This window comes from Lissotriton vulgaris, chromosome 1_2 (genome assembly GCF_964263255.1).
Source record: "Lissotriton vulgaris chromosome 1_2, aLisVul1.2, whole genome shotgun sequence".
NCBI classification, from domain to species: Eukaryota; Metazoa; Chordata; class Amphibia; order Caudata; family Salamandridae; genus Lissotriton; species Lissotriton vulgaris.
In genome coordinates, this window is record NC_141686.1 from 317474710 (window position 1) to 317498656 (window position 23947).

Below are 23947 nucleotides of genomic sequence, written 5' to 3' on the forward strand. Positions count from 1 at the left end.
ACTCACCACCCCCATATACATCAAGTGTAGTGGGACCCCCGAGACGTATTGTTATACCGCGCCCTGGCGCACGAAAAGCAGCTCTTGCACAAGCACCAGCTCCTCTTCAGCTGGTTCCTACTTCTCCGGCGCAGCCTTCTCAAGGGCCGCCGCCTTTGCTCCACACTCCATCTACTTCTACAACTTTGCCTACCGCTCCAACTATTAACTATGATACTACGTCTGCTATTGCTTCAACTTCCTCTGCTGTTGCTTCGATTTCCTCTTTACATCAGCCTGTCTTTTCCGGCGCATCTGCCTTGCCGCAAGCTTCTCCTTCTGTCAGACAGAGAGTGACAAGTACTGTCACTGGTCTATTCTCGCCTTTCTTCGGGTCGCCTAAAACGACCCCTAAAATAGAACGTAGACAGTTGCGTAGTCAACTACCCGACTACGAGGAGAGAGAAGTGCTGAACGAGTTAGCACGCAAATGGGTTACTGATACTGTAAGGTATGATGTTCAGTCTGTCATGAAAGTCTTCAGTCAGTGGGATCCGTCCACTCAGAGATATGTATTTGAGGAGATGTGCGTGTACCTCTGGGAAGATTTACAAGACAATGACCCAAAACGCAGAATGCAGGAACTAGCCCGCATGCGATTCAAATTTTACGAAGGCATGATTGTAGGTGCCGATGTTGAAAAAGCAATGGATCTGTTGTTATCTTATAGGAGTCAGAGAAACAGCTCTAGATCATTTGATGAGGATGATGTGTCTGGTAGGAAAAAGGCGCGACAATACCCCATGAGAGAGGTTCCTCCAGTATGGAGGGAAGGTGATGCGAATGCACAACCACCTGTTCCACCGCATTTCCAGCGAGTATGGGTACATGTCCCCTGGAAAAGATCCGAAGTTTTAGCACTCAAACAGACATTACCTGATCCACGTAAAAACCCAGCAGGATATTACAAGGAGTTGTCACAGACTGCCAGCTCATGTATAATGAATTTAGCAGATATAGACATGTTGTTTGGGAATGTTATTCCGCATCCTTTATGGAGTAAAATTCGTCATGCAGATCACGATCAAGAACTAGGTGACTCATGGGCTAATATTACTGCTACTGATGCTAGACAAATTGGTGGTTCTAAACCCGAGCTCTTAATAGCAGACCTTCCCGGTAGGATTATCGCGTACATGAAAACGTTAATGCCTGAATTACGTGTAAATTGGGACAAGCTATCTGCGTGCAAGCAGAAGAAAGATGAGAACGTGTCTGACTTTTTCACGAGATTTGAGGAGACTTTCACCGATCATAGTGGTCAGGACATGGCTACCTAGGGTGGCCAAAGATTGTTTGTAGACAAATTTGTACATAATCTGCTTCCTGAACTGTGCAATAAATTGAAAGATTCAGAGAGTGCTTGGGCTGTCTCCACGTCAGCACAGATTTTAGCCACAGCCCAGTACTACGAAAATAGGCGCAAAGACGAGCTAGATAAGACAGAGAAGAAGACTAAAGAACTAAAGACTAAAGTTCTTCTCCAGCAAGCGTATCCGCCTCGCACTCCTAGTCAGCCCAATTATCAGCAACCACAGCAGTATTCGAGAAACGCGCAAGGGAACGAGTTTTCCCACCAGCGTTCTCCGTATTGCCCGAATCAATGTGCATATTGCAAGGAAGAGGGTAATTTCAAAAGTAATTGTCAAGCTCTTGCGCAACGCTTAAGCGGTGTTTCCGGCGCAAGAGGTAGAGGTGTTCCACAGGTTCCTAGAGGTAGGGGCCGTGGAAATTTCTCCCAGAACACCACTTCTTTTCCGCCTCAGAATTCTATGAATAGCTTTGACCAACAGAATAATGCGTCTTCCAGGTCAGCTCAGTACTATGCAGATGACTATTACGCAGAAAACGAGAATGAGGGTAATAGTTGCTAGGACAGCCATGGACAAAGAGAGGGAGTTGTCTCAGTTCCAGTAGATCAGAATGGACCTTATGTCGAGGTGATTACATCCGGAGTGTCGGAACCATTTCTGCTGGATACTGGTGCTACAAAAAGTTCGATTATGCACTCAAAACTTCCTGGCACACCTTTGTCTGGCGAAATGAATGTTTCAGTAGGTTTTTCTGGCGCCCCGTTAGAAACCCGATCTCCAGTTCCATGCCCCTTTCTGTTGGCCCATGCGAATTAGAAGCACCCCTCATTCTTACCACAGGTTGTGGCGAAAATTTGTTAGGTTTGGATTTACTGAAGAGACTATATGCGACCTTGTACTGTTCTCCTTCAGGAGTACAACTTACGCTTGGTAAGAGTGATTTCCCCGATGTATTTGTCAAAAGAAAGAATTCCGGCTGAGTTGTCATCTCTTCCAGATATACTTTGGGCGAATGGTTCTAATGATGTGGGTCATTTAGAGATAGCACCATATGTCATAACATTAAAAGCTAATGTCAGGTTGCCACGTATTCCCCAATATAGAATATCAAACGAATGTGAAAAGGCTTTGCTAGCGATCGTCTATGATCTGATTGTGAAAGATGTCATTGAAGAAACTACAGGCAACATTTGCAACAGTCCTGTTTTGCCTGTCTTAAAGCGTACCGATCCTTCACAGCCCCCTGTGTACCGATTTGCGATCGATCTAAGGGAAGTGAATAAGATCGTTGTACCGCAGTTTCCAGTCGTTCCCGACATTACTGCCTTATTGACAATGGTTCCAGCCTCAGCCAATTGGTTTTCGGTGATTGACCTGAAGAATGCTTTCTTCAGCATCCCGATTGCCGAGGAGAGCAGAGATATCTTAGGCTTCAATCTAGGAGGACGAAGCTTCCGCTTTAAACGCGCTCCTCAGGGCTACTGTGAGAGCCCATCAATATTCAGTCAAGCTCTGAAAACACAACTAGATACGATTATTCTGCCTGGTGGCGCGACTCTGATCCAGTATGTAGACGATCTACTGATCGCTGCAGATACTGAAGAAATCTGCAAGCAAGCCACGTTGTCATTGTTGCGTCACTTATGCGACATGAAGCACAAAGTCTCGCTTTCCAAACTACAATTTTGCCGACAAGAAGTAACCTACTTAGGTCACATCTTATCGAAGGAGGGAAGGAGACTGACCCCAGAAAGAATACAGGCGATTGCAGAACTGAGTGTCCCAAGGACACAAAGAGAAGTGCGTGCCTTCTTGGGCATTACATCGTATTGTAGACAATGGATACCGAACTTCTCACTGTTGGCCAAACATTTGCTGGCATTAATGCGTAAAGACCCACCCAATCCTTTGCCTTGGTCTGAAGATTGTCAGGCGAGTTTCCATGAGTTGCGTGAGGCATTATGTTCGGCTCCTGTGTTGGGCAACCCCGACTACAGCAAGCCGTTTACATTATACGTCCACGAGAAGGAAGGTTGCGCATTATCAGTCTTGACGCAGCACTTTGGGGACAAACAACGCCCATGTGCATATTTCTCCGCGACTCTAGATCCCGTAGCTAAGGCATTACCGAGTTGCTTGAGGGCCACTGCCGCAGCGGCTGTCTGTATTCGACAGTCCGCTGGGTTAGTCATGAATAATACTCTGACCGTTATGGTCCCACATGCAGTAGATATTTTACTAAACAGAACGAAGACACAACATCTGACTAGTGCTCGACTGTCCAGCTATGAATTGACCCTGTTAGCAAGTCACATTCACATAAAAAGGTGTGATACACTCAACCCCGCTACGTTATTACCTATTCCAGCAAAGACAGATGAGGTCGATAAACATGACTGCTGTTTTAGGACAGAGGAAGAGACAAAAGGGAGAGTAGACTTACAGGACACTCCTCTCCCTGAATGCAATGATAATTTATGGGTTGATGGTTCATGTTTCAAGTTGCCGAATGGTGATACGACTGCAGTATATGCCGTAACAACATTACACACGATTGTAGAGACAGCTCGCATCCCCCAAAATTCTGCGCAAGCAGCAGAGTTAGTCGCACTCACAAGAGCGTGCGTGTTGGCGAAAGGAAAACGAGTGAATGTGTACACTGATAGTCAGTACGCCTTTGGCGTAGCCCACAGTTTTGGAAGATTGTGGCGTGAACGTGGGTTCCTGACGTCGCATGGTGCAAAGATTCAACACGGCCAGCTAGTACACGACCTTCTCGAGTCACTGACCTTGCCCCTACAGGTTGCGATCGTGAAGTGTAGCGCGCATAGAAAGATCCGAGATGATGTTGGTCGAGGGAATGCATTTGCCGATGAAGTCGCGAAAGAGACTGCAAGGAACACAATGAGTCGGATGTATGTTGTAGGTCCTGCTAGATGGACACCTGATGTGGGTATGTGTGAGGACACCATCGAAAGTGTGAAGTCCATACAAGCTGACACGACTGAGAAAGAGGTGAATGAATGGAGAGAAAGCAAAGGTAGGTTAGACGCGAATGGTTGTTGGGTCGAACTGTCAGAACATCAGCGATGGTTGTTACCGGATGCTTATGTGCTTGCAGTGGTAACGATGGCCCATGGAATGGCACACGTCAGTGTGAAAGGAATATGTAAGTTGTTGGCCCCAGTATGGCAGAATAGTGGTATCCCAAAATGTGCAGAGAATCTGGTCAGAAATTGTATGGTGTGTTTGAAGCACAATCCCGGTAGAGGAACCCCAACCCCAGCTGGTCATTTTGCACCTCAAACGTATCCGTTCGAAGTCTTGCAACTCGACTTCATTCACATGGAGAGGTGCAATAACCTGAAATATGTCCTTGTTGTCGTTTGCGCTTTCTCCAGGTGGGTAGAAGCGTACCCCCTTAAGAACACTGCATTTTCAACTGCCAAAGCCCTTGTCAAAGAATTCTTCCCTAGATTCGGCATGCCTAGGATTGTCTGGAGTGATAATGGAAGTGAATTTGTGGGACGAGTAATGAAGAGAGTGTGTGAGTGTCTAGGCATCCGCCAGAAGTTTCATGCTGCAAACCACCCCCAGTCGGCAGGCCTGGTAGAGTGCTATAATGGCACGTTAAAATTGAAACTGGCCAAAATCCAAGCCAGCACAGGTCTCAAGTGGCCAGACGCCCTGCCTTTAGCACTCCTGTCTACCAGGATGATTGTCCATTCTAGACTGGGACTCAGCCCACACGAGATCGTGTTCGGGCGCCCAGCAAATATATGGGGAGTACCGAGGCCAAGAAAGCTCAGTGAAATCGAGTACCCTGTACTGTTTGACTATTTGCACGAATTGACAACTAAACTGCATGCTTTACATCAACAGGTCCACAGCTCCTCTCCACCGGCATCTGACGGTCCAGGCCATGCTATCGAACCTGGCTCTGGATCCTGATTCGCAACTTCAGACGAGCAAAGAACGAGGAGCCTCGCTGGATCGGACCTTTCCAGGTTTTGCTGTCGACCCGCTCTGCAGTACGTGTCCACGGAAAGAAACATTGGGTGCACGGCGCCCATTGCAAAAGGGTCCCGTTGCCCCTTCCATACGACCGATGGGTCCAGCAAGGAGTCGCTGACTCCGAGACTGAGTTTGTACCACGTTTTGTCCCCTTCAGCGATGCACGACTAAAAGGAACTGGTACCGACAAAGAGAGCGATCATATTTTACAAAAATCTGTGCCACCGTCGCTGCAGTTGGATACTACAGAACCTGAAACATTGTTTGAAGATCACACCGTGCCTGGAAAAGAACAATATATTCTGAGGTCAAGACCGAGGGACTGACACACTCGAACTAGTGCGATCTTCCCTTTTGCCATGAACTATTTTTGATTCCACAGCTCTCTCGCCCAGGAAACTAGCGCATTTTTGATTTTCGAACCGCCATCCGGTTCTGCTGCTAAGGCCGCGGTTGAAGTCTGAGGAGTGCAGCCGGGGACGCCTAGGTCAACGGTTCTGGTCAGTCTGAGGGAATCACCCCGGACTGGTCAGAGCGCACATCTTGGCGGAAGCAACCTCCCACCGCGGGCAGCAACCAGAGGATGGAGTTTCCGAGGGTAGAGAGACCTGCTAGACACATGAACTTTGAAAAGAAAATATGTATTGTAATGGCAAGAAGACGATTTCTAGTATTTAGCATCTCAATGTTGTGTAGTATAATAATGTTTTTGACTGGCTATGCTCTGTCCATCTTTCAAGTTCCATTCATACACAACACCCAGCTCACACCTCCTCCTACCGTTCCCACACACTCCTTCCACCCTTTACCTGAACACGAGTCTGCCAGAAGACTAGAATTCATAAACAATTCATTTGTCCAACTCCTCCACCAGCACCAATCTGTGATGAACACTACGAACTGTTGGATATGCGGACTCATGCCACACACTACGGATAAGGGCATCCCTTACTTTGTCCTGCCATTTAGTTACTTCGGTTCTCTGTGGGCTTTCCAGACCATGTTCCTGTTTTCCCTTGAACCATACGTTCGAGGGGAGAACTTAAACAATAAGTGGCAGGAATCCGAAATATGAGTAGAGACATCGACACAGTTAGAGCCACTCCCAAAGATGAGTTTACACCATACAGTAGATGGAACATCACCAAGTATGGGATTTCCCTAAGTGAGAACCAGAAATCAAAGAAATCCTCCCCAGTCTGGGTAGTACCCCACCGTGGTCACTTATGTCTGCAAGGTATTGGCAGGGATCCCAAAGCACAGTTGGGGAAGAGCATATGCACGGAAACATATGTGTTTGCCTCCCGAACTTCCTCCTCCATTCTTGGCGGCTAAAGGCACCTATTTTGTCTACCATGACAAAGCCTCCGCATGGTTGCCCTCTGACTTCTCGGGCACATGTTTTATCTCGTTTCTGCTGCCACCCACCTACACGGCCGGGGCAGATTACCACCGGACAAGGACAGTTAGGGGTGTCGTGAGTCAAGACGACACTGCGGGTCAAGAATTTGGAGACTTCGCAAAGGGTTTTCTGCCATTTTGGGGGCCTATGGTGAACAGCAGGAACATTCGACAATTGACGAGAATAGTTGAGTCCGCCGTGACTGAAACGGCCGGTGCCCTTAGCAACTTGACAGCTGAGCTTCAGTCGGATCGACTTATGACCCTTCAAAACCGGGTTGCCCTGGATGTCATACTTGCAGACCGTGGTGGTGTATGTAGAGTGATCCAATCTAGTTGCTGCATTTTCATCCCCGATAATGCTCCGACAGTGTACCAGGCCATCTCCAAATTACACAAAATCTCTGATTCCCTTCACACAGAGAAAGGGGATTGGTCTCTGCTAGGGTGGTTCTGGGAACTGATCTCTGCCTGGGGATGGAAAACTCTGATCTTCATTGGGATGATCTTAGCCGTTCTGTTTATGTTCTGCCTGTTTGTACAGTGCGCTCCTGCAATATGTGGCCTCTGCGCCACTTCATGTGTAAGGAAGCCTGTGTCAAGGGACGAACTGAGCAACAGAATGATGCTACAGCAGCATCTCCGTGAATTCATCAATACAGATATGGACTCTGACTAGCGTGAGTTATTGCCTAATATGAGGGCAAAAGGAGGGTCTGTGGTACTGCAATTCTGGACCCTTCCGTTTCACCAGACTCGGGGTCCAACACTCGTGTTATAAAATACCGTCGTATCATGACGAATTTGGTATCTACGAACCGGTAATGATTAGGACATCATCCCTATGCATTTGCGTCATGATTAAATGATGCTAACACCCTCAAATCTTGATTTGCGTCTCGAACCCGCAGACTCCATTTTGTAAACGGCATCCATCTTATGACTTGCCCTCATATAGTCAATTGATTAAAACCGAGTTTGATCTGAAAGGACACGTCCACCGTAGCTGACTTCCCCATGACCTGGCCGAGCTGACTCCACTGCCTCCAGCCAAGCCTGTTTGGGCAGCTCCTCGCCCAGTGACCGAGCCAGATATCATCAAGGCACAACATGTCATAAACCCTTCACTACATACAGACCCTGTTTTCCATACACACACACACCTGTCCATGATTCTTGTTTATGACCCGTTTTATGATGGGAGGGTGCTCGACCTTATTGGCATTTCATCGATATCTGATGGGAGTTCTGGATCTGGCGGGGTAATCCATCACCAACTGGACATCTGAAATATGTGCTGACCAGCATGACTTCGCTCTTTGTATTATTGTGGAAATATTTGTATTGCCATATCGTAAACTTAAGAATTCTTGCCTGCAGCTGTTATTTATATATATAAGGAGAAGTCTGGTTCTGTAAAAACGAACAGTCTCCTGGGAACTTACAGCCCGTGTTGTCGTACTTCTAGGACGCATGTTACTTGGTTGCAGCCAATAAAACTCGATCTCTGACTTCAACTAGAAGACTCTGTGTTTCTGTAAGTCCAGAACAGGGAGAACCTAGAGGTCTTCGGGTGTGGTCCCCTGGCACCACCGGGTCTCTAAAAACCCGGCACCTCAAGCTCTCCTGGAAGGTTGCTGTCTCGAAGGAGATGTTGATTGTTTTCCGGAGGTGGGGTGCGATGGCTGTGCTGGCTTTGTTGAAAACGTGGTGAGGGCATGGGTCAGATGGGGATCCAGAGTTCATGGTCATCGGCTCCATCCTCAGATTGTTTTTCGCCATTAGGGAAATGATGGAGCTTTGCAAGAAAAGGAAGGATGCCCATGTAATTTGTATCTAATTAAGATAATACTGGAACAGACAAGGGTAGCCGGGGAGGCGGGTGTGCGTGTGTAACTCTGCAGCTCTACATGCCAAGAACAGATGCATACTGGTAAGAAGCATTTTCCGTTCGAGGCATATGAGCTGCAGATTATACACTGCATAGATTGTATAGCAGTACCCACTGTTAGCGGCGACCACCCCTATCTGTTGCAGTAGTTTGAAATAATGTTTTGAGAACAGCCTGGCCCACATTAGCTTGTTGTTTGGTTTGCACATCTACACAATAGTGTTTTGTGAATGTATGCGGTGAAGACCATGTGGCTGCTCTGCAGATGTCATCTAGGGGAATGTTCCCTAAAAATGCCATTGAAGCCCCTATTTTTCTTGTAGAATGGGCTTTAGGAGGAACAGATAACGTACGTTTAGCTTTGTGGTAACAAATCTGTATGCATTTGACAATCCACCTAGCTAGCCCAGATTTTGAAATGGGATTACGCTTGTGCGGTGGTGAGAAAGACACGAAACGTTGTTTTGTCTTACGAAAGGGTTGTGTCCTCTCTATGTAGTATAGCAATGCTCTTTTGACATCTAAGGTATGAAGAGCTCTTTCTGCTACTGTCTGTGGCTGCGAGAAGAAAACGGGCAGTTCCACAGATTGATTGAGGTGGAAGGGAGAAATGACTTTTGGCAGGAATTTTGGATTAGTACGTAGAACAACCTTATTTTGATGCATTTGCAAGAAGGGTTCTTGAATGGTTAGTGCCTGTAGTTCACTAACTCTTCGCAGAGAAGTAATAGCTACTAGGAACGCAACCTTCCATGTTAAAAATTGTAATTCACATCTGTGTAGGGGTTCGAAGGGAGGTCCCATTAGCCGTGTGAGAACAACGTTTAAATTCCACACAGGTGAAGGTGGTACTCTGGGAGGAATTATTCTCTTAAGACCTTCCATAAAGGCTTTAATGGCAGGCACTCTGAACCGAGATCGATGCTGTCTGTTTTGAACATATGCTGCTATGGCAGCGAGATGCAGTCTAATAGACGTATAGGCTAAGTTGCCTCTTTGGAGATGCAGTAAGTATCCTATGATGTGTTGAACAGACATGTCTAGGGGATTAATATTGTTGTGAAAATATATTACAAATCGTTTCCACTTGGCTGCATAACACGCTCTAGTGGTTGGACGTCTAGCTTCTTTTATGACATTCATGCAGTCTGGTGGAAGGTTAAGATATCCAAATTCAAGGACTTCAGGAGCCAGATCGCTAGGTTGAGCTGAGCTGGGTCCGGGTGTATGATCTCTCCACGGTTCTGTGTTAAAAGATGTAGAGACAGGTGCAATTTTTGGTGCGGTACTACAGACAGTTGTAGCAGTGTGGTGTACCACGGCTGTCTGGCCCACGTTGGAGCAACTAGGAAGAGGGTCAGAGAATGCTGCTGTAGTTTGCGTACTACTAGTGGCATGAGTGGTAGAGGTGGAAAAGCATGCGCAAATCTGTTTGACCAGTTCATCCATATCGCATTGCCTTTGGACAGTGGGTGTGGATATCTGGCGGCGAAGCTTGGGCATTAGGCATTTTCGTGAGTGGCAAAGAGGTCTATCTGAGTTTGTCCCCACATCTGAAAGAATGGCTGAAGAACTTGCATATGAAGTTCCCACTTGTGAGTCTGTTGTGTCTGACGACTTAACAGATCTGCTATGGTGTTTTGTACTCCTGGAACATGCTGGGCTAGAAGGGATATGTTTTGAGGTATAGCCCAGCGCCATATGTCCTGAGCTAGTCGAGAAAGTTGCAGGGAGTGTGTTCCGCCCTGTTTCTAAATGTAGTACATGGCTGTCATGTTGTCCGTGCGGACTAACACAGCTTTGTTTGATACTTGTTTTTGGAAAGCTTTCAGTGCTAGGAATATGGCTAGTAACTCCAGGTGATGAAGTAACTTTTGTTGTGGTGTCCACCTGCCTTGCATGGTGTGTTGCAGCAGGTGGGCTCCCCAGCCGGAGAGCGATGCGTCTGCTGTCAAGACTGTTTGGGGAACTGGCACTAGAAACGGTCACCCCTCGGAAAGGTTTTTGGTGTTCCACCACTGCATCCGACCGTCTACCAACACTAGGTCTGTTAATTGACCTTGAGCCTGGTTCCATTGACGTGATAGGCACTCTTGTAGAGGACGCATTAAAAGTCTTGCATCGGGCACTATAAAAATACAAGAGGCCATCATCCCCATGAGTTGCATGAACACTCGTGCTGGAAGGGAGTGTTGTGGCTGAAACTTTGTGACAAGAGTTTGCATGCTGGGTATCCTTACTGGAGTTGGATAAGCTAGCGCTGTTGAGGTGTTTATTGTGGCACCGAGGTACTGTTGTACTTTGGATGGCTGTAGATGAGACTTGGTGTGGTTTATTGTAAACCCCAAGTTGTGGAGCAGTTGGATCGTGGCATGAGTGTGTTCCACACACTGGTTGTATGAGCTGGCTTTTATGGGAAGACATGTATGTGCTGTCTTCGTAAATGTGCTGCCACTACTGCTAGGCACTTGGTGAATACTCTTGGTGCTGTTGTGACTCCGAATGGGAGTACTTTGAACTGGTTGTGCTGCCCGTCTATCACAAATCTGAGGTACTTCCTGTGAGCCTTGTGAATAGGAATGTGGAAGTATGTGTCCTCGAGATCTAGAGTAGCAAGGAGCTCGTTTTGTAACAGGAGAGGAAGGACCTGTTAGAGTGTGACCATGTGAAGATGGTCTGACTGTATGTATATGTTTAGCGGTCTGAGGTCCAGAATAGGCCTTAGAGAGACGTCCTTTTTTTTGGAATAAGAAAATATAGGGAGTAAACCCCCTTGTTTAGTTGGTGCAGAGGAACTGGTTCTATTGCACTTTTTCTAGCAGAGACATTACTTCTTGCTTTAACAGTGACAGACGTTCTTGCGACATTGGACGCTGTTTGGGTGGTATGTTTGGGGGGTAGATGTTAGTTCTAGACAGTAACCTGATTGAATAACTTGTCGCACCCACCTGTCTGATGTGATGTTGGTCCAGGCCGGAATAAATTGTTGGGAGTCTTCCCCCCACAGGAGTGGAATGTTGAAAGGGGAAGGTGAGGAAAGTCATTGGGTGGGGGTGGAGGCAGAGCGGGAGTTGTTGGTTTTGCCTCTGCCCTTGTTGTTGTTACCCCTGTAACCCCCTCTCTGGTAGCCCTTAGTGTATGTGGATTGACTAGGGGTTTTATAGGAGGTGGAGGAACTTTCGGAGGAGTAGCCTCTTGTGTTGCCGCTGTATGTTGAGCGACAAAAAGAACGCCTGGGAGCTTGCTGCTGCAAGGCTCCCCTAGATTTTGCAGTGTCAGTGTCTTTTTTCATCTTTTCTAAAGACACATCAACATTAGGGCCAAATAAATGTGTCTCATCAAAAAGCTGATTGAGGATGGAATTTTCTACCTCAGGTTTAAAACCTGAAATACGTAGCCAGGCATGTCTCTGTAAAAGGGCACTGGTATTGATTGCCCTTGATGCAGTATCTGCAGCATCTGGGGCACAACAAATGCAAGTATTAGTCATTTTTTTTACCTTCCTGTATGAGTTAATTGGCCCTATTTTTGTCTGGTAGATGCTGCATTATGGACTCTAGTTCATCGTAATGTGCCCGGTCATGTCTTGCCAACAATCCTTGGGTGCTGCCAATGCGCCAAATGTTAGCTGCCTGTGACGCCGTTCGTTTACCAGAGGCGTCATGGAGCTTAGATTCTTTATCTGGTGGTGAGGCCTCACCTGATGTTTGCGAATTAGCACGTTTACGTGCATTAGAGACTACTAAAGAATCTAGTGGTGCTGGACCTCTAATGCAAACTGGATCTGTAGGGGCAGCTTTATATTTTTTCTCAATGCGAGGGTTGAGGACCAGAGCCCTGACAGGATCTTTAAGAACCTCTGTTGCGTGCTTAATGACGCATTTAAGCACTGGCAAAATGGCAGTAGACCTTTGTGTGTTATCAAAAGTGTCTAAAAGAAAATTGTCCTCCACAGCATCAGTGTGCATGTCAACCCCATGTTACTGGGCAGCTCTTTGGACTAGTAGGTTAAAACCTATAGTGTCCTCTGGTGGGGAAGGTCTGAAAGGGTATACATCATCTTGTGGGACGTAAGGTACATCAGGGGTGTTATAATCATCCCAAGGATTAGGTGACTGAGGGGGACTATTGGTCCCTGCTGGGTCGTGTGCACCCACACCTGTGTCATCAGAGTCTGTATCCACATCATCATCTGGATTAGTGGATGGTGTAGGAGAATGATGTAGTGTAGGAGGTGTAGGAGGAGGAACAGTATGGGGAGGTGGTGGAGAAGGGACCCTTAATGGAGAGGTTGCAATGCCTCTCTTCTTTGGAGGAGGAGGAGGAGGAGGTGCTGGTGCTTCTAGTGGTCTCTTCTTGGAGTTAAGAGCTAGTTGTCCAGTCTTAGGATCTTTAACAAGAGTTTTTTGTGAGGATCTGGTGTAAAAAGTTCTTCTGTATAGGGCAGATCCTACGGCGTCAAAGTTTTCGGTTCCGGAGGTTTTTCGGCACTGAGTCGGTAGAGGGTCTAGGGTCTTTTGGTTTAGAAGTGTGACCTTTTGAAATGCCTTTTACCGGAACATGTTTTTTCGGTTCCGGGTGTTTCTTCGGCTCCGAAGAATGCGAATCGGGGCCTTTAGGTGGTTTTTTACTTGGCTCAGAGTGCGGTTTCGGCATCGATGATTCGGTCCCAGCCTTCGGCGCCGAGTGCTTGGGTGTTGGAACAGCAGTTGGCGTGGTTGAGGAAGATGGCTTCTTCTTTGGTGTCGGTATCGATCGGCACGGGGAATAGACAGGCTTGAGCCCGAGCCGGCTGAAGGCTTAGTAGGCTTCTTTGACGGGCCCGAAGGCGGGGCATGGGAAGCAGTCTCTTGGTGTGCACCCGGGCCTGAAAGTGAGGGTGTGACCAAAGCCTTTTTTGAGGGTGTCGAGGAAGGGTTGGGGTTGACGGTCTTACTTACGACCCATTGAGCTGGAGTGATGTCCTCGACGTCTGAGTCTTCGGCATCAGAAGAGCTGGAACTTTCTTTGACGTGCTGATGTTCTGGCACGTTGACGCCCTCTCCAAAGATGTCGTCAGGGAACGAAGCTGATGAGCGAACCATTGTTCTTCGAGCTCGTCGGTCCCGAATCGTCTTCTTGGAGCGGAAAGAGGCACAAGCAGAACAGTCTTGGGCCTCGTGCTGCGGTGAGAGGCAAAGGTTGCACACCTCATATAGATCGGTGTGGGGAAATTTCGACCCACATTGAGGACACTTCTTGAATGGCGTCCTTTCCATGAGCCAGAAGATGAGGCCTAGGTAGGCCCGAAGGCCTTCGTCGACGACCGGAATCGAAAGCTTTGAAGTTGGTGAAGAATCGCGTCGATGTGGATCGCGATCAAAACAATACCGTTGAACTGGGTGAGGATTGCGCGCCGAAGGAAATTCGGTTCCAAACCCGGGCCCGATGGTGGAAAAAAACAATCTGAGGATGGAGCCGATGCCCATGCGCAATGTGGTCCAGAGGAGGAGTCACCTATCTCGTAACTTCCTAAGAACTTTTCAGGAAAACAACAATCAGCAATCATCGGGCTTAACACTAGGTGGCGATCTATGAACAGTGTGTAATCTGCAGCTCATATGCCTCGAACATGAGAGTTTCCCATTCATCTCAGATTGATTTGGTAAGTGAGTATTTTGTGGGAGAGAGTAGTTTGGAAGCTAGGCCTCTGCCTTTGGTGTATTATTTTAGAGTGTTGGGTAGGTCGGTAGGGCTTGGTACTTTATGTCTGGCTATAAGTGATTTAGTATTTTAGGAAATGGTAAAAGTCTAGATCGTTGAGGTCGAAAGTAGTTTTGAGTTGGGACATGGGTATGGGCTCCGAAGGGGTGCCGAGATCTCGTACTGAGAGTATGCCTTTCGGTGCCCATTCCTCCATGAACAACGTTCCTCCTTCTATTTTCAGGTTTTCGTTGTGCCATAGGAAAGCGAAGTGTGAGTAACGCATTTTGCTGGGTAGTTTGTCGTCAACTTTGCGCAGGGCTTGTGCTGTTTTTCAGAGTGGTTTGTTTTACGGTGATGAGGGATGCAAAGAACAGTGGTTTAGCAAGTTCTTTTTCGATGGTGAGCCAGGAGGGGGAGGTATTAACAGTAGGCAGAAACCATTGGCTTCCCTGTTTCGCTAGGAAAATATTGGTGTCTCTTGTAGTCTGCCAGGTTTAGGCTGCCAAGTTTCTTAGGTAGCTCTACTTTTTAGTGCAATTCATTTTTTGTTTAACACCATAGGAACTCAGGGGCATATTAATAGTAATAGTAATAGTAAGCTTTATTTCGATATATAAAAACATATCATAAAAGCGAAACATCACAGTATAAAACAATAATCAACAAACAAATTACAATTCATTGTGCCTTAAAAGAGATCTGTCCAATGGACAAAAAAACATATTAAAAAAAGGGGGAGACGTTATTGGATCATCAGTTTTTTAGTGGTTCTTATACGCCAAGCCCATCCTAGGAATTTTGCCAAACAAATGGAAAAAAAAGGTCTTGTGTCTGAGAGCAGTATTCTTAGAGCTTCCAGATGTGAACGGGTTCCTAAGCTCCTGAAAAGAGGCTTCAACCACCTCCGTCTGGGAGCTAGATAGGCTCGACACTCAAATAGAAAGTGTGCAACGGATTCTGTTTTCAGCTCACAAAATGGGCAGACGGGAACAGTTTGCAGGGGTGGTTTCCAGGTAGAAGTGAACTGGCATAAAGGTAAGACCCCAACCCTGAATTTAATGTATAAAGCCCTATCATAGGAACTGTGTATCAGGTCCATATAAGCTTCTCTGGAGGGGTTGCATTTAACCATCAGAAAGTTGGCAACAGTTTTTGGATGGTTTGATTTACCCAGTCTCTCGCTATCGACCCAAGACCAATAGGCCTTCTTCAATTCCTGTTTGGGAGGTGCGGTTTTATTTTCCCACGCAGATCCTAAACCAAGCAAGATGAGTGCCTTCTTAACCTCTCTAAGCCAGGCGATCTTGTGCCAGCCGGGAAGGGACAATACGTCTTTTAGGGCATCCGCATAGCTGTGGAGTTCAGGAACGTTCCACAGTAATAAGGGGCGTAATTTAGCTTGGTCGCAGATAGGGCGGGTACCTGCGTCGAGCAAGAGTGGGATTGTGGGAGTGCTCTGGGGTAGCCTCATCAAGTCTTTATGAAATTTATTTTCTAAGTGGGCCAAAGTGTCCACTCTCTGGGTTCCCCAAAGTTCTGCACCGTACAATGCTGCACTCACAACCCTGGCCCTATAGATGTCAAGAAGTGCCCCGATCGGTTTTGTAGAAGAGGCACGTTGTTCTTTAAGTAAAGCGCCAACAACCCTCTTGTGGGTTAGAAACACTTTCTGGTGATGGGCCTTCCAATTCATACTATCACAGAGGCGAATGCCCAGATAGTCAAATTCTTTGACCCGTTCTAGTGGAACAGAGTCTAGAGTGGGGGGTTTTACAGATTTCTTCGGGGGGTTTAGGACAAGGAATTTGGTCTTACCAATATTTATTGCTAAGCCCTTGGCATCACAGAAAGCCTTAAAGCTGGTAAGTAGCGCCTGTATGCCTATGGGTGTCTTCGAAATCAGGAGGGTGTCATCAGCAAACAGGAGTGTCGGGATTTTCCTTCCGGCCAGGGATGGTGCATCTGCCGGATGTTGTAAAAGATGCTCCACCACTCCGTTCACGTACAACGAAAACAGAGTGGGGGCAAGCACACACCCCTGGCGGACGCCCCTGTCTACTGGGATACATGATGTTTTTTCTCCCTGGGCACCCCATCTGATTTGGGCAAAGTTATTTGCATGGAATTTTATCAATAAGGCCAGAAGGTAGGGGGGTAAACCTAGACCGTCAAGGACTTTCCACAGTAATGCTCGTGGGACCGTTTTTAAGTCTATGAAGACTAGGTATAAACTTCCTCCTCCTAGCACCACTACCTTCCAATAGAGCATTAGAAGGCGGAAAGTCTGTTCGACGGTACCTGTCCCTGATCTAAAACCTGCTTGGAAATCTGATAATATCTGGTTATCATCCACCCACTCCAGAATCCTGCCCAATACCACTTTCCCCGCCACCTTTTGCGTTGTGTCCAACAAACTAATGGGGCGATAATTGGCTGGGTCATCCCTATTACCTTTCTTGAAAATAGGGACGACTTCAGCGCCCCTCCAGGAATCAGGGAAAGATCCCCCCAACGTAACCTCATTAAGTAGTTCTGCAATTAGTCTGCTCCAAAATGGAGGATTGTTTTTTATCAGGTCGCCCGGGATCCCGTCCGGGCCTGCCGCTTTATTGGGAACAATACAGCTAATTGCCTTCTCTACTTCTAAGGCGGTGAATGCAACTTCGTTTGGTGGGAGGACTGTGGAACTGAACCATAATAGCGGGTCTGGTTGGGGGGGCCCTGTTTGCGCTGAATACAAGTTCGAAAAATGGGCAAACCAGACAGCGCCAGGGATGTTACAAGTCAATTGATGATCTATGGGCTTGTCTCTTGACCTTAGCAGGTCCCAAAACCCCTTGGCATCTTTCCTTGTGCTTGCCTCCGTTAAATCACGCCAAAAATTGAAGTCATATGACCGCTTGGCCTCAGACACAGATTTCCTGTATAGTTTCCTTGCAGACCTGATGGCAGCTTGGTCTTTCCCTTTTACTGCGGCCACGAGATCACTCTTAGCATTTCGGCAATTCGCTGTGAACCACTTTCCTTTTGCTCTCGGGACGACTTTTGCAGCGCTTCTAGCGCTGGGTTTCGGAATGGTAAATAGCCCACTTTGTGCTGTTACTGTCTCTAAGAATAGTGATGAAAACTTCTTGCTATCACCGTTTGTAATACCAAACTTGGATTCAGCCTGTAGTAGGATGGTTTCAGCTTGCGTCATCCGTGCCTCATCTGCTGCGACTCTTGCCCATTTGAGACGTCTCCCACAGTTCGAGGGGAGGATCTCACGTGAAGATTTCCATATCTGGTTGGTGGTTTCTTGAGAGCCCTGGTGCCAGGGAACAGAAATGGTTACAGCGAGAGGGTTGTGGTCGCTGTCACAGGTTTCTATAACCTCCATGTCTTGGTGGTATGACCAGAGGGTATAGTTGAGCATGACAAAGTCAATTCTAGAAGAGTGGCCCGTCCTATTATATGTGTGGGCACCCTTGGGATCTGACTTAGAACGCCCATTTGTTGCTCTCAAATTGTACTCCATACAGAGAGTGTTTATGTCGATCACCCTTTGTGACCATTTCGGGATCGGGTCAAGATTCAAAATGGGGATTCCCCTCCTATTATCCTCCTCATTAGTGTCCAGAATATCTTCTATAGCTAAAGGCTCAAAACAGCAGTTAAAATCGCCTGCCAGCAGGACGAGAGAGTCAGCATCGCAGGCAGCCAGGTTGTTGCTTAGACCTAGTAAGGTTAGAGATCCTCCATTCCTGCTGTCCCTTAAATAGATGTTAAACAGTTCTAGCTTCCTTCCCCCTTTGTGGTGGAGTGTTAGCCATTGGAGGTCAGGAGATTCAGTAGTTCTTTGAAGAACGCTGAGGTCTAGAGCTATATTAATCCAAACAAGAAGACCGCCGGACGGGCGTCCTTTGGAGCCTTGTTGGTGGACAGCCGGGACGTGGAAGGTCGAGACACCCACTCTATGTCTAGGTTCCTGGCACCATGTTTCCTGCAGCAAACAGATGTCGAAAGGTGCCAGGAAGGTGTTCCATTCCGGGTTGTCAAGGTTGCGTTCGAGGCCAGCCACATTCCAGCTTAAGATTTTCAATGAGGATTCGCCGGTTGGAGAGATTTTAGGAACGTGAGTGGATAAGGAAGGGTTTTCTTCAACCGGGATAGTTTGTAATTGGGGGATCTTAGACCGGTAAAGTTCCGTGGGGGCAGCACTGTCTGGCAGTTTGATCTCCATTAGATTGGGTTGAGCAGGAAGTGGGGTCAGGCAGTGGCTGTCTGGCCGTAATTCCATCCTTGTACAGTGTGGAGTAGCCGTTTTGGTCAGATCCAAGACACGTGGCATGTGAATCAAGAGCCCGCCATCGTTATTTTGTGGGCTGTAAGTTTGATTTCCAGATAATTCTGTGACCATGGGAGACAAAGCTTTTTCTAGTTGTGGGGAAGCAGGGGGCGCAAAAAGTCAATCGACCTCCTCCAGGCATCCGAATCTGTTATAGGTTGAAAGGCCATTCCAGTGTAAAAGGGTGTCCATTGGCCTCGTAGGGTTGATGTTCCATGGATGGTGCTGCATCAAGGGCCGATTATCCACTTGGGTATGTACTTGGCGTGGAGGGTAAAAGTAGGATAGCGGCCTCGGGATGACAAGGGATTCTTCGCTAGTTGGCCAGGAACAAATATGGCGTGCCGTATGTGGGTCATCAAAAGTTACAACTACGCAGTCCCCTTGTTTAGATTTCTTTGTTGGGCCCACCCAGGGTATTCTACGGACCATCATTACCCGGCTTCTCTTACCATTAGAAGCTGGTCTGTTAACGTTGAGCCAGTGCATTGTTTTGTTTTTCAAAGACCAATGGTTTTCGTATTGGTCAGTGCCGAGGACAGGGACACCTGTCAACACAACTACATATTCGTTGGCCTCTGGAGGAAGATCTATGTAGCCTCCTCTAAAATTTTCTTTTGGGCGAGGGCCCTGGGTTTCTATAGGGTGGGGTCTAGTAGATGGTACCAGATTTGGATTTATTTTTTGCGGCTTGGGATTCCGTGCAGGGGCCTGCGGTTTGGAAGCCTGAGGTTTAGCGGTCGTGGGAATTTGGTCCACAGCCACCGTCCTCGGCTTGGGAACAGGCCTTGCAGCAGCAGGTACTGGAGCGGGGTGCTGCTCAGCCTGTGCAGCAGGAGCTGGCACTTGTGAATCGGATAAGGACACGCCCTGGTTTTCAAGATTTCTCAGGCCAAGAGTGGCCAGAGCAATAAGGCTCTTCTCCATCTCGAGTAGATTGTTTTCTATCCTAGACAATCTTAAGTCGAGTGGAGAGAGAAGTTTTTTTAGTGTTTCCCAGACTTGGACTATGAATTCCTTCTCATTTTGTCCCTGGTCCTGCACCTGCAACCCCTCAACCTCTTGGGTGATGGTAGCTAGGCCATCTCCCATTTTTTGGCATACTGGCTGTGATCTTAAGGGACCCTCCGGTAAGACAGTACATGCCTGAATATTAGCCATTGTGAGATGTTGGGAAACTGCCACTTTAGCCTTTTTGCGGGAGTAGGCTGAGCGGGATTGGCGTTTTCTTTTGGAGTACGCGCCAGTAGCACAGGAAGTAGTTGGGATAACTTGGGCAGTAGAGTTAGAGGTGGGGGACTAAGTATGGGGAAGTACAGGGAAACTTAGCTCTTCTAAAGTGCGTGTTTGCTCTGAGGGCGAAGTGAGGGAGGGAGTACTCGGGGGGTGATGTAAATCGGCCTGAATAGTGATGCTATCTGGGCGAACAGGGCGAGCAGGGGTGACAGCAGAGGCTATATGGCCTAGAGATGATTTTTTCGATTGGGCCATTACCTCGGACAACCTACGTGCAGCAGCCAATTCTTGGGATACCCGAGTTTGGAGTTTGGATATTTCTTCATCAATAGCTATATTAGTGCGAGTGATGAAGTCATCCATGGGACCACTGACTTGTGAACCACCTTTGGCGGCCTTACTACGTGTCATCCTAGTACTCATAATGCTTATGATAGAGTTGGGGCCCTCACACACCCTGCTAGATGTATTGCCTCTATTAAGCTGGCCTTAACTTAACACAGTGGTAGATCAACAGGCGGGGTCAGGGTAGCAAGGGGGGTGGGCCAGGGCCGTCCGCTGCCGTCCTCGAACGGCCTCAAACGGCCCGCTCTTAGCCCGGTCTTTGCTCTGGGCTGCGTCCCGCGCTGCGGGAGGAATGGCCCCAGATATAGCAAGGTCTGAGGGCGGTGGGCGGGCCGGCAGGGAGAGCGGACCGGAAGTGGTCAGCGGTCTCTCAGGGACTCCTAGGATTTGGAGTCCCTGATACGCTCGCAGCCCTGAAGCCCTCTGTCGGTGTCGGTCTCCCACTCCTCCTCACTTATCGGCGGAGCGGGTGCGGCGAGCTGTGTGCAAAGTCCTCCTCTCCGTGGTCAGCCAGAGGTGAGCGCGTCCCAGCAAGCGCTTTGGAATAATGTCTCCCAGTTGTCAGATCCGCTGGTGGGGCTTTAACTAAACCCTCAAGTGGGCGGTGGGCGGGCCGGCAGGGAGAGCGGACCGGAAGTGGTCAGCGGTCTCTCAGGGACTCCTGGGATTTGGAGTCCCTGATACGCTCGCAGCCCTGCAGCCCTCTGTCGGTGTCGGTCTCCCACTCCTCCTCACTTATCGGCGAAGCGGCACCCGCGGAGCGGGTGCGGCGAGCTGTGTGCAAAGTCCTCCTCTCCGTGGTCAGCCAGAGGTGAGCGCGTCCCAGCAAGCGCTTTGGAATAATGTCTCCCAGTTGTCAGATCCGCTGGTGGGGCTTTAACTAAACCCTCAAGTGGGCGGTGGGCGGGCCGGCAGGGAGAGCGGACCGGAAGTGGTCAGCGGTCTCTCAGGGACTCCTGGGATTTGGAGTCCCTGATACGCTCGCAGCCCTGCAGCCCTCTGTCGGTGTCGGTCTCCCACTCCTCCTCACTTATCGGCGAAGCGGCACCCGCGGAGCGGGTGCGGCGAGCTGTGTGCAAAGTCCTCCTCTCCGTGGTCAGCCAGAGGTGAGCGCGTCCCAGCAAGCGCTTTGGAATAATGTCTCCCAGTTGTCAGATCCGCTGGTGGGGCTTTAACTAAACCCTCAAGTGGGCGGTGGGCGGGCCGGCAGGGAGAGCGGACCGGAAGTGGTCAGTGGTCTCTCAGGGACTCCTGGGATTTGGAGTCCCTGATACGCTCGCAGCCCTGCAGCCCTCTGTCGGTGTCGGTCTCCCACTCCTCCTCACTTATCGGCGAAGCGGCACCCGCGGAGCGGGTGCGGCGAGCTGTGTGCAAAGTCCTCCTCTCCGTGGTCAGCCAGAGGTGAGCGCGTCCCAGCAAGCGCTTTGGAATAATGTCTCCCAGTTGTCAGATCCGCTGGTGGGGCTTTAACTAAACTCTCAAGTGGGCGGTGGGCGGGCCGGCAGGGAGAGCGGACCGGAAGTGGTCAGCGGTCTCTCAGGGACTCCTGGGATTTGGAGTCCCTGATACGCTCGCAGCCCTGCAGCCCTCTGTCGGTGTCGGTCTCCCACTCCTCCTCACTTATCGGCGAAGCGGCACCCGCGGAGCGGGTGCGGCGAGCTGTGTGCAAAGTCCTCCTCTCCGTGGTCAGCCAGAGGTAAGCGCGTCCCAGCAAGCGCTTTGGAATAATGTCTCCCCAGACAATGTCAGGGGCATATTATTAAGAACAGAGTTAATATTATCGCCGGTTTAGCGGCAGGAAACTGCCGCTAAAGCGGCGATAACGGGCTTCTGGTGTGAACCTGGGCTTCTATGGGAATTCACAAGGGCATATTAGCAAGCCCATTATTGCCACTTTAGCGGCGATAATTTTAACGCTGTTCTTTATAATATGGCCCTCAGTGAGCATGGAATCTTTTTCGTTAAAAAAGTATCTGCAAGGGACATGCTAATAAAAAAATTAATTAGGTGAGTGATCGTCATTTTGATGGATTCTATTCTTTCCCATTAAGTGATGAATATGGGGACCACTTGTCTAGTGTGTCTAGCGTCTTTTTTCATTAAGGTCCATGGATTATTTGAGGTTTTAGGTGAACCAGATTCCCAAATATTTTATCTTGTTAGGGGCCCATCTGAGGCCATACGCACTGACAGGTGTCAATACTCACGCCATGGCGATGAAGGCTGCGTTGCCACCATACAAGAAGGAGCGGTTCACCACTTGAATGATGAAGGTTGCATACTGGACCGGCAGGACGGGGACGGAAGCAAATATGGAGAAGAGGACACACTGCCCGGCAGTAAGGGCCAGAGATGCGACAACAGAGCGGAGGTCCGCCAGGGTGTTCGAGGCTGGGGAGAGAAAACAATTCTGTGAAAAGAGGGCCATTCCCAGCGTGCAAGGACTTCTGGCGAGCATGCTACTATCGATATAGCAAAATGACTGATACAGAGGAGAGAAAAGACTATCAATTGCACGACTAGTTTGGAAAACATGGGGAAAAGACAATTGCGAATACCAGAGCATGCCTCGAAGTGAGGATAGATATTGTCAATACCACAGCACTCCTGTTCTGCTTGTTTTTCTGCCCTCTTCTGCTCCGATTTGTCTTTTTCTGCCCTCTGCCTTGTCTGCTCGCTTTTTCTTCCCTCTGTTTTGCATTTTCTGTCCTCTGCTATGCCCTCCTCTGCTTTGTTTTGCCTCTTCAGCTCGTTTTTCTACTCTGTTTAGCCTTTTCTGCTCGTTTTTCTTGCTCTGTTTAGCCTTTTCTGCTTGTTTCTTGCTCTGTTTTGCCTTTGCTGCTTGTTTCTCTGCCCACTGTTCTGCCCACTGTTTTGCCTTTTTCTGCACTCTGTTTTGATTTTTCTGCTCACTTGTTTTTCTGCACTCTATGTTGCCCTTTTCTGCCCTATGTTTTGCCTTTTCTGCCGTCTGTTTTACATTTTGTGCTTGCTTGTTTTTCAGCCCTCGGTTTTGCCTTCTCGGCTTGCTTTTCTTCCCTCTTCCCACCGTTTCCTGAAGACTTTTCAACAGAGACCTCGCACCCCAGTGCCCAGATACCCCAAGGGGTGATAGGACTTTACAGATGCTGATTGAAATCTGCTACGAGGCACTGGCTGTATGTTTCCAGCAGTCACGTGAGAGCTTGGCACCGTACTGGGGAGCGAAGTGGAGGTGGAAGGGGTGGCAGAAAATGCTTAATTCTACCTACTATATTATAGGGTTCTTGAAGCAAACATGTTCAGGAAGTTAACGGTGTTGTAGGTAGGTGTCAGAGGAATTAGAGCCTGCAAGCCGCATTCCAGCTGTTACCTTACAGTGCTGGGGTTGTCTGATTAAAGGATTTTGGATGGTAGCTGCAGTAGTACTTAATATATAAACACGAGTGCCAGGACCCTGTCAGGAGCCCTACGCAACTTGAACCACCCATTGCCCCTGTCATCTTTGCCAGTGACGTATCAACACAACTACTAACCAGTACACTCCTGTAAGTGTGACAATTCAGACTTTTCCAGGCCCCCAAAGCTATAAGAATGGCTTGTGCGGCAATGTATATTGAATTAATAAACAATTGTTGTTATGCTCATATGTAAATATGTAAATTAGGCAGACATCGCCACCATGTGGCAGACTGTCATAAGCACCGGTGTTGAAAA

General features: G+C 48.3%; 1 protein-coding gene across 11 annotated transcripts in view; it reads right to left on the reverse strand.

Annotated features, from left to right (window-relative positions):
* The window catches only part of SLC43A3 (solute carrier family 43 member 3), a 468756-nt gene that overhangs the window by 55117 nt on the left and 389692 nt on the right, over positions 1-23947 (reverse strand). For all 11 annotated transcript variants that reach the window (XM_086953361.1, XM_086953355.1, XM_086953354.1 and 8 more), the window contains one exon: positions 22459-22642. In XM_086953361.1, coding sequence (XP_086809487.1) covers positions 22459-22642 — 184 coding nt within the window. The remainder of the gene's footprint in view (positions 1-22458; positions 22643-23947) is intronic.